This window comes from Telopea speciosissima, chromosome 9 (assembly GCF_018873765.1).
Source record: "Telopea speciosissima isolate NSW1024214 ecotype Mountain lineage chromosome 9, Tspe_v1, whole genome shotgun sequence".
In the NCBI taxonomy this organism is placed as follows: Eukaryota; Viridiplantae; Streptophyta; class Magnoliopsida; order Proteales; family Proteaceae; genus Telopea; species Telopea speciosissima.
The window spans coordinates 54,416,173-54,428,993 of NC_057924.1; the positions used below are offsets into that span (position 1 = coordinate 54,416,173).

The 12,821-nt window shown below is 38.5% G+C and overlaps 1 protein-coding gene across 2 annotated transcripts; it reads right to left on the reverse strand.

Annotated features, from left to right (window-relative positions):
- Positions 1 to 816: 816 nt before the first annotated feature.
- Positions 817 to 9,931, reverse strand: LOC122640939 (pentatricopeptide repeat-containing protein At2g06000-like). 2 transcript variants are annotated; one of them, XM_043834233.1, is made up of 2 exons: positions 7,950 to 9,931; positions 817 to 912 (listed from the first exon to the last, which is right to left on the reverse strand). In XM_043834233.1, the coding sequence occupies exon 1, from the start codon at positions 9,709 to 9,711 to the stop codon at positions 8,086 to 8,088; it is 1,626 nt and encodes a 541-aa protein (XP_043690168.1). In that variant the 5' UTR covers positions 9,712 to 9,931; the 3' UTR covers positions 817 to 912; positions 7,950 to 8,085. The 2 variants fall into 2 exon arrangements, with proteins under 2 accessions (XP_043690168.1, XP_043690169.1); XM_043834234.1 differs by lacking the exon at positions 817 to 912 and adding an exon at positions 5,321 to 5,412.
- Positions 9,932 to 12,821: the final 2,890 nt, after the last annotated feature.

Here is a 12,821-nt window from a genome sequence, read left to right on the forward strand (position 1 = left end):
TTGTATTTCACAGCTTAAATGAAGTCACTTGTTTTTATACTGAAATTAATCAAGCATAACAGGATGGGAGATCTCTCTTGGTGTTCCAGCTGGTACAGGTGGAGTCTTTAGAGAACATAATCGGGTGATCTTATTGGTCTTTTCTGGGTCTATTGGTATTGTGGAATCAATCGCGACAGAAGTAAAAGCTCTTACAGGTCGAGAGATTGTTCCTGACAGAGGCTGGTCGACTAAGTTGGTAAAAGGGGACTCTCAGTGATTAGATGGATGCAAGCCAGTTGAAGAGGTCATTGGCACCATCAACCTCCTCCTCTTGGAGGTTGAGATCCGCAAATTTTGTAGAAGATCATTCGGCTAGGCTTAATAGAGACATGCTGTTTGTGGGTAATCCTCCTATCACTTAGTGGGGTCTGTAGGCTCAGGCCCTGTTGTCGTCGTCGTTGTATATTACTAGTGCATTGTGGTCTCTCTTCTGGTTGCATTAAAAGGTTCTGTTATCTTAAAAAAACACGAAGTCGTTTATTTTTAATAATGTAAGTATACAAGACACTGCATGAACAAAACGAATAAGTAAACAAAAATTATTTTCTTTTCCTTGTTTTCAAAAATTAAAGTTACAATAAATAAATAACAAGAAAACTGAAAACTATACACCTCTGACCTGAACATTACATACTTTGGATCATCATATTGTGGACAGGCATCATGTGTGAGACTGTGGGGTGTATATTGGGAATTAAGGCATACAAGAACTGTGGATCAATGCAACATACACCAATCTCCTGGCATATCACACATAAGGAAAAAGGCAGAATTGCCATAATTTCAATAATGGATATCCAAAAGTCTGAAAGTTACCAAAATGAGTTCGTAGCAATCTTAGCTCCCACTGCTCCCTTGTTCTTCCCCATTCTGAACAAATAATACAAGGAATTAACAGCTGAAAAAGGAATGCAATTAGAAACTGAAGACACTTCTAAATATAATAGAAGTCCCAAAAGACCACCCATTTCTATAGTTTCAAGGGGATCACACTGTCAGCAAGTATAGAATTATATTTTCTCCAAATAAAAATTCATCAGAAAAAAACAAAGTACTCAAGAAAAAACCAGATGACAAACAGTTTATGTCATCAGCTCTAGAACTCCCTTATCCAGCATCTCTACAAGCACCAACAGTAGAAACTTGGGTTTAAACATGTCCCTAAAGCTTGAGTTTCTAGAATACAATATTCCATCCTTGGCTATGGGTTCCTCAACACTTCAAGCCAAGAATACTAGACACCACTTTTATATTGTTAGATTAACCCAGCTAAGGGCAATCAGTACCAGACCAATATATTGTTTGTGGTTTATGCACTCCAGGTGAACTTATTTAATTTTAACCTTCGAGTCCATTGACCAGAATATATATACAGAACTGAGTCTTGGCAAGGAACAGAAGAAGTCATGGTTCATGGATACAGAAGAACATTTGATTCAGAAAACATTCTTAAAGTGGGCAATTGAGATGAAGAGAAATCAACTCTCTGGCAGAACTACAAATGGGACAGCAAAATCATCTATATTGAAGCAATGCTATAGTGCTATACAAAAAACCTTAAGCAGATTTCAAAGTAAACCACAGGATCAGATTTATACAGTAATAAAGAAAAAACCTTCTGCACATGTGAACTGCTTGTTCAAGAGGAAGCCAAAGACAACAGATGACATTGTTGACCTACCGGGTTATGGGTTTGTACCTTACTGTTTTGATTCAATAAAATTGTTGTTATTTATCAACACCCTTTCACCAAAGAAAGGAGGATTGATCAAAGATTTGATAAATTCTCTATGCTGCAGGTCAAGAACTGATTCTGACATCATAAACTGATCATGAATTGAAGAATAATGCAAAAAATCTAACCAAACTTATGAAGAATATGAGTAGTTCTAGCACTAAGAATATATAACCAGAAGAAAGCGGGTAGAAAAAAAAGCTGGCACAACCAACCATATCCCTCCATTCTGCTTAGACTTCCATCATCAAATGATCAACCCAATTACAATAAATTTTTTTACAGCTAATAAACCTAGCAATTCAGAAAATAAATTTACTAAAAGAGATATATATATATTGCTAGGAATCAAAAAGAATATATTTAAAAAAGAGAGAGTTACAAAGAATGAACCAGGGCATACCCAGGGATTACAAGTACAAAAAAAGGAAGGACAGCCCCCACCTTCGGCAATGCCATCAACAGGGCTGGCCAACCTCAAAAAGAAACTATGAACAAAATCGATATCTGGGCATTCCCAGAATATCCTTTCTAATCTCTTCTTGAATATGAACAGGAAAATTATTGACTGATCCTGATACACCTGAAGTTCAGCTTATATATATATATATATATATATTCAAGTATTTAGTTCTTTTCAAACTTACTGTAAATACTTCCTCAGACCTCCACCCAACAAATTGTCCTCTTTGGAAAAGCTTGACGTTAAAAGGTGGTGCTTATAGCATGAAAACCCCTCTATTTTCAAACACAGCCCTCTCACAACCTATCTAAACCTCTCAAACATAAGGGTCAACACTCTTAAATACAAGATGTAATTTAACAAACTCATAAAAACTATCTCATAATCTGTGAGGTGGACAACAATTCGGGACAGCCAAAAATGGGGAGTTTTTTTTTTGGAACAAAGGGAGTATTAAATCAGGATTTACTATAAACAGTGTATCACAATCTACCAAAAACAGTACAAATTTGTGATTTCAAACATTATTAAAAATAATTTACAAAAACTTGTAAAAGTAGCAAATTACAACAATATGGGGGGGCCGTTCTAGAGTCAAACGGTTTTACAATAAGCTGAGCTAAAAGATAGTATATGGAGTTTAAAGTGAAAATGGTTGGTCAGGTTTGATGAAACGGAGAGATCTCAATGAATACTTTTCATTATTTAGACTCCATCAACAATAAACAAAGAAAAATTGGAGAAGATGTTTCTTATAGAATTAAAACGGCATGGAAGAAATGGAGGGGTGCTTCTAGAGCTGTATGTGATTGACATATTTGAATAAAACTCAAAAGAAAATTTCATACGACAGCCATAAGACCAGCAATGTTGCATGGAGCGGAGTGTTGGGCAACAAAGAAACAACAAAAAATAGGGGTAAGGCTTCCTACATGGTCCATTTAGGAAGCCTTATCTAAATGACTCTTAACCTGTCACATGGCAGATCAGATGTGGCCCAAATTGTATGGATAGGTAGACCCACAAGTCCCCTGCTCACATGTTAAGTTTCAGGCTTATTGGAGCTAGCCAAGTTGCAACATAGAGCTTTGAAAATCCAAGACTATGGGACAGTGCACATAGTGGTCAGAATACCATAGGCGTGCATAGACATACATGGGGATGCATGCCAATACAAACAAGGTATTTAATTGAATTAAGCTGTGAAATTTGAAACATGGCTAATCCACATGATATTTTCTCTACCTAACTGTTGGAATTGCCACATCAATTGTCCATGTGGCTCAAAATGGTTGTCCGTGTAAAAAACCCTTCCAAAATGAGGCCGTGTAAAAACAATTTTCCCAAATAAAATAGGTATAGCTGAGATGAGAATGTTGAGGTGGGTAAGTGGCAAAACTAGAAGAGATCAAATAAAATTTGAACACATTAGAGGTGATTTAGGAGTGGCCCCCAAAGGTGACAAGTTGAAGAGGAGTTGTTTGAGGTAGTTAGGGCATGTATCACAAAGACATACACCATCAAGGAGGAGTGATATTTGCACATTAAAAGAGCTAAAAGAACAAGTGATAGGCAGAAGCTTACTTGGGATGAAGAATTGAGAAAAAATATGGATGCCTTAGGTTTACCTATAAAAATGGCTTTAAACTATGTTGAATGGAAAAATAAGGTTCATGTAGCCAACCCCAGTTAGTTGGGAAAGGCTACAGTTGAGTTGAGTTGAGTTGAGTAAATTACAACAATGATGCACCTAAATTAAAAGTTACAACTTGGGCTATTTGCTTGCAGTTAAAATTTTGGCCAGTCATATAACTAGTAAACTGCCATCCTAGCTTAGCGGAGATGTCCTCGAATGACACATGGATAATCTAAGAGGGGACGGAATAACGCAGAAAAGAAGACACAAGGAGGTAACCCTACATGATGGCTTCACATTCTTTGAGTAAACTTGCAGTTACAGAACGTATTGTGTGACCTACGTATTCCCTTAAAGCTTAAAGAAAAGTTCTATAGGACTGTTGTACGACCGGCAATGGTGTATAGGGCTGAATGTTGGGCAGTTAAGAAGTGTCATATTGAGAAGCTATGTGTAGCAGAGATGAGGATGTTAAGATGGTTGTGTGGGTAAACTAGGAAAGATAAAGCACGGAATGATCGTATTAGAGCTGACTTGGGAGTTGCCTCGACCAATGACAAGCTCCGAGAAAGTCGTCTGAGATGGTACGGTCATGTCCAACGGAGGCTAGTAAGGAGTGATATGATACCGATTGAAGGAGCTAAAAGAACTAGGGGCAGGCCTAAAATGACCATACGAAAAGTTGTGAGGAAGGACATGCATTGCTTGGGTCTTGTACCAAGTATGACCTTGGATAGAGCCTGTTGGAGGGCTAGGCTCCATGTTGCAGACCCCATTTAGATGAGATTCTCCTAAATTGCGGGGTTGTGCCTCATTCCTCTTACTTTCATCTACTTTCATCTTTCATTTTGCTGTTATATTCCATCTTTCATCTGTCATTTCCTGTTTACTATTCCCCATCCCTCTTTTCCCATCTCTTCATCCCCTTATTTCTGTTTAGACCTTAGTTTTCCCTACTGTGTTTTGTTGGATCCATGTAGCCGACCCCATTAAGTTGGGATAAAGTTGAGTTTGTTTGTTTTGGGGTTTGAAAACCACGTTATCACCATGGGCCCACCTACAGAAATGTAGCCCAATTATAAAATGGTAATGGCAACCTGGTAGTTAAACAGAATTATCAAGGGGTCACTTGGTAGAATAAGAGAACAAAGGACACAAGAGGATTTGTAATTATTTAATAGGGGCAAACTAGGAACAAAATTAAAATGACAAAATAAAAATAAGGAAGAAGAGGGGCAATTGGAAACAAGAAATAAGGGTCAGCAATAACCCACGACCTGAGGTTGTCTTCAACCTCTCAAGAGTCAAGACACAGTCCAGAGGCAACCCTCTTTTGATTCGGTTGATAAAACTCACTCTGTAGGTTTCAGTTAACCTTATATTTTATGCATGAATGTGTAACACATAGGCTTCTTAGGGGCGGGCAATAATTCACGACCTGATGTTGTCTTCAACCTCTCAAGAGTCAAGACACAGTCCAGCGGCAACCCTCTTTTGATTCGGTTGATAAAACTCACTCTGTAGGTTTCAGTTGACCTGATATTTTATGCATAAATGTGTAACACATAGGCTTCTTAAGGGTGGGCAATAATAATACTAGAATTCAAGTTTTATTATAAAGAGAGATGACTAAAACTGCTTCTGGTGGTAGGCTTTGAATCAGCCTGTGTACAGGTTATGGTTCTCACGATGGAAGGGATTTTCAGGCTCAAGCTTTGGGGATTTTAATCACCCTATTGAAGACTGATTTACACCCATAATATTAGGCCGAAAGGATCGAATATGTGGGAGATCGATCATGCACATAGGGGCTGTTACCATAGCTGGTTGCCAAATTGGAGAATTACAAGGTCACAGCAGAGAAAGAAGTACAAATCAGAAAAATAACAAAGAAAGAGAAGAAGAACTAGGAAGGAAAGCGAACCTGGAAAGATGAGAGAAAAACCAACATCACAGGGAAGAAGGGAGAAAGGCTACCCATCCTACACTCGCATCACACAGGTACACAAAACCCAAGTTTTCTTTTCATTCATCTCTATTGTCTCAATCGGTGAGTTACATTATTTAAAAAAGAAAAGACTCCTAAGTACCTAAACATAAATAGAAATAGTCTCAAACTAGGAAACTACAAAAGAGCTACCTTCCTACGTATCCAACTTCCTACCAAAATAAAATAGAAGATTACATATTATCCCCCAACATAGCAATAAATCCTAATAAATCCTACCAACCCTTGTTGGACCAAAAAGCCGGATTGGACCGGATCCGTCTCGGTGTAGGCTTCCACAATGGGTCGTGCCGGTCCATCCATGTCAACACCACTGCATCACAGTGAGAGGAAGGTTACAGTGTCAAACTCTTTCCTTCTGATGAATTTTGATTGTCAAGAAAGCTGAAAAGAGAAGGATCTATCCAAATAGAGATGGCTTCAAAGCAAAGGTGAATCAGTCTGCAAGTAAGACTTATTCTACCCCACAAAGACATGAGAAAGGATTTTCCAGTCCTAGTGAATCCCATCCATGGATAAAATTGAACTTATACAATCAGAAACTAAGAGATGAAATGAAGTTGCACAGAAATCCAGCATACTCACCATACGAGATCAGAAGAGTATCAAATTCAAAAAGCTGGTCCCATTTAGAATAGGAAGACCACATGTTATACATAATGGTCCTGGGGCTATGTAACAAAAAGACCTGAAAATTTTACATGGAAGAAATTTTGATATTCTGTGGCAGTTCTTAGCTGGCTAAGGTCAAGCTTCATTATACCTGCTATTTATTACTAGGTGCCACTACTAACATTAAAACAGGGGCTATTCTTGAAGTGTGACTGCATTTGGAGACCACAGAATACACCAGCAAGGACGACTGTAGTTTGTGGATTAGAAAATCTAAAAGAACAACGGGTAGACCGAAGATTACCTGGGGATGAAGTAGTGACAAAAGATATGGATGCCTTAAGTTCAATAATACATATGTCTTTAAACAAGATTGAATGGCGATACAGAATTCAAGTAAACAGCCTTATTTAGTTGGGCAAAAGGCTAAATCGCTGAGTTGAGCATATTATAACAATGGTGCACCTAAGTATAAATAACTCGACTGCATGCTTGCAGTTAAAATATTGGCTAGTCATAAAATTTGTGTACTGCTTCCTAGCTAAGGTGGAGACACCCTTGTAGGACTCAAGGATGATCTAAGTCATCTAACATGGGAGAATGCAGTACGGGAGACACAAGGAGGCAAACCCTACTTGACAACTTTCACATTCTTTGTCTAACAGTGCAGTTACAGAATACTTAAAGGAAAGGTATTTGGAAAGGTCAGGTCAAACTCTTTCCTTCATTGGGAGATTGATCACCTAGAAGGCTGAAAAGAAGAAGAATCTCTCCAAATAGAGATAGCTTCAAACAGAAGGTGAACCAGCCAGTCTATGAGACTTATTTTATCCCACACAGCCATGGAAAGGACTTTCTAGTCCCTGTAATACCATCCAGTGAATACAACTCAAATAATCAAAAGCTAGAAATTGAAGTGAAGCATATGCACCATACTGGATCAGAAGGGTTATTTGATACTTTTAATCAGTGTCAAGTTCAAAGAGCTGGACCCATTTAGGGTAGGAAGACTACATGTTATATAGAAAGGTCTTGGAGCATATTTAACAAAAAGATCTGATAATTTTAAATTACGAAATTCCAATTTCCTGTGGGAATTCTTAGCTAGCTGTGGTCAAGCTTCATTAGAGCTGCTAAGCGTTACTGGTTGCCACTACTACTTTCCTCCAACAGTTCAAGTCTGGTTGAATTTATCTCAAAATGTCAATTGTCAAGTCAGGTTTTTGAAATGTACATGTATGACTTCTAGATGAAAATTAAGTAAATTAAACCATTGATGAAAGTATCTAGATAAGTTTGATCCCTTGTTTGCATCCATTAGTCATCGTTAGGAAAAAGCAAAGATACATGTGCATACAAGATAAACATCAATTTGACAAGAATCTGGGAAACACATTAGAAATGGGAAAGATCAAATAGACATAATGTTGAGAAAAATATATGAAGTACTTACTAAATTATAAATCAGTCGTCTATAAAAAAATCCACGAGCTGAAGATGCTTCGTATGTAATGATTCAAGGACCTCCAGCCAGCCATTGAGCTCACCATCAACTTGAGGTTCAGGGTCTTTTTAGCTCAACTTTTCCACTAAACAGCCACAGGAATAGCCATTTGTGCAAGGGTTTTTCTTGAAGATGATAAACCCAAGCCTAAGTTCTTCTCCAGAGTTAGCACAATCTGATTTGCTTCATTAGGCATGCCAGCCTTCACAAGGCAAGATATCAAAGAATTGACAGTAATAGTATCTGGGGTACAACCAGTACTTAACATCTTATGGAAAATACTGATTGCTTCAGCTATTCTCCCTTTCACACAATGCCCAATTATTAAAATAGTAAATGTCAATTTATCTGGCTTGCATTGCTTCTCCTTCATTTCTGCCACAATCAAATTGGCCTCATCTACATTGCCTGCCTTACAGAAACCATCAATCACAGGGTTGTACATAAACGGTTGGGGATTTATATTCCTCCACTTCAACTGACTCAGAAATTCACGAGCCTCATGTAGTCTGTTCTCTTTACACAAAGCATTAATGAGAATAGCAAAAGTATATTCATTTGGACAAAGACTCTGGTTGCCCATTTCATGCCAAAGTTTTAAACCCTGATCAACCTGCCCACTTCGACAGTAACCATCAATCAAGGAGCTGAATGTAACCACATCGGGAAGACATCCCTGAAGAAGCATCTCATCATAAATGGCCGCAGCTGACTCCATATCACCAGCCTTACCAAAACCATCAATAAGAACATTGTAAGTAATCAAATTTGGTTTGGTTTCAGAACAGACCATCTCATCTAAAAGATTGGAAGCTTCTTCCATCCTGCCCAACTTGCAATAACCTGATATGACTGATGTGTACGTCACAACATCTGGTGAAAAACCATGTTTTGATTGAATTTCCTTTAACAACCCATGCCCTCTATCTACCTCATTAGTCCTACACAATCCACTTATAAGTGTGTTATAGGTAACAACATCAGGACAGCATCCAAAATTGCCCATGTCATTAAAAAACTCAAAACCCTTATTTACTTCTCCTAATCTGCACAAGCCTCTGATTAGAATATTAAAAGTGCAAGTATCTGGACAGAAGCAGGACTTTGAAAGTTCTCTAAAGAAACAAACAGCCTCATCTACCTGATTACTTTTAACCAAAAGATCCAATAGTTTATTACATGCATATGGGTTCACACTTCTTCCAATGCCTTGAGCTTGAGTAAGCAATTCTTTGGAAATACTGAACTTACCCACTTGTGCACAAGAAGATACCAAAAAACCCAACATGAAACCATCCGGTGAATGCCCATCACTTCTCATCCAATCAAAAACCAATTTTGCCGCATCATGGAGTCCCACTTGACAAAGTGACTTCACTAGAAAATTATAAGTATTCATAGAATGATTAAGCTCCAACTTCACTCTAGTAACTTCAAACAATTTCAAAGCCAACTTTGGATCATTTAAGCGTTTAATGACCCCATAAGTAATCGGAGGATTCAAAACCTTACTGAAATAATGCAAGCAAGAATCAATAGAACTTGAACGAACACATAGAGTACATACAACCTTAATAACCCAAGCATCAGAGTGGTCTAGGGCTCTCTCTCCATGGCGGGGACCTCTGAAAGCATGATCATGGAACCGAGAAATGGATATATCAGACACTCGAAACCGTAATCGAGAGGTGACAAAGAAGAGGAAGGTCATCTGGAATGCGAACCCATTACTTGAGTAGCTCAAATCTCTACAGCCATTTTTGCAACCAATCCTTTTCTTTTGCTGCCCTGATTTAAAATCGGATTTCTGTTTGTGATCTGCATTGCATTCATTGCAACAGTAACAGCTTCAAATGCAGCATTGTAATCCTACAGACGGCCCAGTTTGTGCTAAATCATCAGTGCCGGAATTCAAAAAATACAATAAGAATAAAAAATAAAAAGCAGAGAGAGATAGGAGCTTTGAAAAAGGAAAAGAAATGAGGAAAATCGAGAATTGAAATCCATAAAAGAGAGGGGAGGGGGGAAACCTGAAAGCTATAAAACCCAAGAAAGAAAAGGAAGAGTGAAGATTGAAAAAAGATAAAAGAAAGAGATCACAAAAGAATCAACAATCGCCACTTGATACTTGCACTTTGCAGAAATAGAAAACGTAACACAAGAAATTCAAAAAGTTTACCTCTTCGCCGGCGGCGACTTCAACTCTTTCAGTCTCTCTTGTTTTCCCTCTGTTTGGGTTTCTCCTTCTATGCCGTGGATAGGCTTACATATACCAGGGCTTTAAAACACAAGAATCGGGGACAGAATCGGTCAGTGTCGGTCCGATCCAGACGATTCTAAGCAATATTGGGGTAACAACGGAATCGGTCGATCTGATTCAAACTGCAGATATTAGGATCGGTGAAAATCGGAATCTGTGTCAACCGATTCACCAGTTCAGTTCGCCATTCTTGAAACCATGCATAGTACGCTACACAGACATTGTTTTGGTTCCAATTTCCAAGCAGGGTTTTAAAAAGCGAAATGGGATCGGAATCAGCCTGAATTAATCCGATCCAACCAATTCCAAGTCATTTTGGGGTGAAAAACAGGATTGAATAAGAATTAGCTGATCCGATTTCAATTCAGATATCAACGATTAGGATCGAGGATGGGTGTCCATCGATTCCAATCTAAATTGGACGATTCCCAATCCAATTCCCAATTCTTCAAGCCATGGTTACAAGGACTTTGGCTTTATGTTTACCCTCGTTGGAAGAATTGATTGGCCTCTCTGTCCTCGTCTCGCTGCTTAGCTCATATTTGGTGGGTTTTCCCCCAATTTTTGTTGCTCTTGATGTGCTTTGTCGTCATGGAGTTATTTCCGTTGGAATTTTTTCAATTAATGTATGAGGCAGAATATTGGGTAATTAAGAAGTGTCATATAGCGAAACTATGTGTTGCAAAGTTGAGGAAGTTAAGATTGATGTGCGGCTAAACTAAGATGAATAAAGTGAGGAATGAACGTATTAGAACTGATGTGGGAGTTGTCTCAATCAGCAACAAGCTCCGAGAATGTAGTCTGAGGTGTTTTGATCATGTGCAATGAAAGCCTGGGGAGGCCTCAGTAAGGAGGAGTGATCTGATTTCGATTGGAGGAGTTAAAAGAGTTAGGAGTAAACCTAAAATGACCATAGGTGATGTTGTGAAGAATGACAAGCATAGTTTGGGGTCTTGTGCCAAGTATGACCTTAGATAGAGCCTATTGGAAGGCAAAGATCCACATTGTCGACATCATGTAGTTGAGATTTTCCTAATTTCCTGAGCTATCCTCTTTCCTCTTATTGTTCATTTTTCATTATGTATTTCTTACTTTTCTTATCTCATTTCTTCTTTTTTTATTCTTCATTCCTCTAACTTTCCTTTACCTTTATGAGGACCTCAATTTTTTGCTACTTTGTTTTGAAATAATCCATATAGCTGACCCCAATTAGTTGGGATAAGACTGAATTCTAATTCAATTGAAAAAATTACTTCCCTCGTCGTCGCAAGTCGTCGGTGATGGCCTCAGCAGATCGCCATAGCAAGAACCTTAAACCCCTTCTTCCTTTATCTTGCAAATGGTTCGAGTAGTAGGGGATGGAGTTGAAGATGGCATAAGCAAGAACCATAAACCCCATCTTCCTTATCCCGCGAATGATTCGAGTAACAAGGGATGGAGTTGAAGATGGCCTTAGCAGATCGTTAGAACCTTAAACCCGCAAATAATTCAAGTAGCAGGGGAAGGGGGTGTGAAGTTTAGGCTGCCCTATAAGCAAGATGGTAAGCTCACACTCTATTAAGGGTATATTTGTCATTTTAAGGCATCAATGACCAACATGTCAGTAACTAATGGGAATGCTTTAACAGAGTGAGGTTGAGTGTAACAAGTACCCTAAACTCAGGGTGTCGGAGTCTATATTTTAGAAACACAGGGGGTTATACTATATTTAGGGCAAACCTCAGGGGTCGTCGTGTAATTTTCCCTAAAAAAATTTGTATATGTAATAATTATAAGGGAAAATGTTCTTTGCACTTGGGGTGCAAGATGCGACTAGACAAATGGGGGGTGGGCGAAATGACCGGCCCACCCCTAAATGATTGAAATGACTGTTTCATCCCGCCCCATGTGTCTGGGTGCAACCTATGCCCCCTAAGTTACCGAGCAAAGAACATTGTCCCTAATTATAAATATTTTATTTATGTATAGATTTGAAAATTTTAATTCCCTTCCCTTTAATTCCCCTTACAACTAAATAGAGCAAGGGAGTGGGAGAAGCTTCCTAGAAAAGCGCTAACGCCTCAACTATAAATGGGCGTGCTAACGTGCCCAACAAGAAAAACTGAGAATTTGCTATATAACCTATTGCGAGTTGCCACTAAGGTTTTAATAACTGGTATCGGTATTGGTATTGATATTGGTCTTTGTCGATATCGATTCGATATCTATTTGGATCAATATGGTTTACCCATATTTTTTTCAAAATTATTTTACATTTTTACCCTTGTCTACTTGATCCACCAATACACGATTGACCAGGAATCAGTTTCGATCTCCTTTGATACCGATACGAATCAGTCGATTCGTCAAACCATGGTTGCCAGTTTGCACTAGGGGTGTAAATGAATAGCCAAAATCCGTTTCCGTATCCATGTCTGTATCCGTTTAGCACTATCCGAATCTGTCTGAAAGCTGAACAGATGCGGATACGGATAGGCTATAGCTATCCAAAAAGCTATATTTACATGTAAACAGATAAAATATCGGATCCGTATCCGTATCCGTATCCGTTTAGCACTATC

What these genes read in the sequence shown, in the direction of transcription:
- LOC122640939 (XM_043834233.1), bottom strand. Translation starts at nt 9,711, where the DNA reads ATGACCTTCCTCTTCTTTGTCACCTCTCGATTACGGTTTCGAGTGTCT.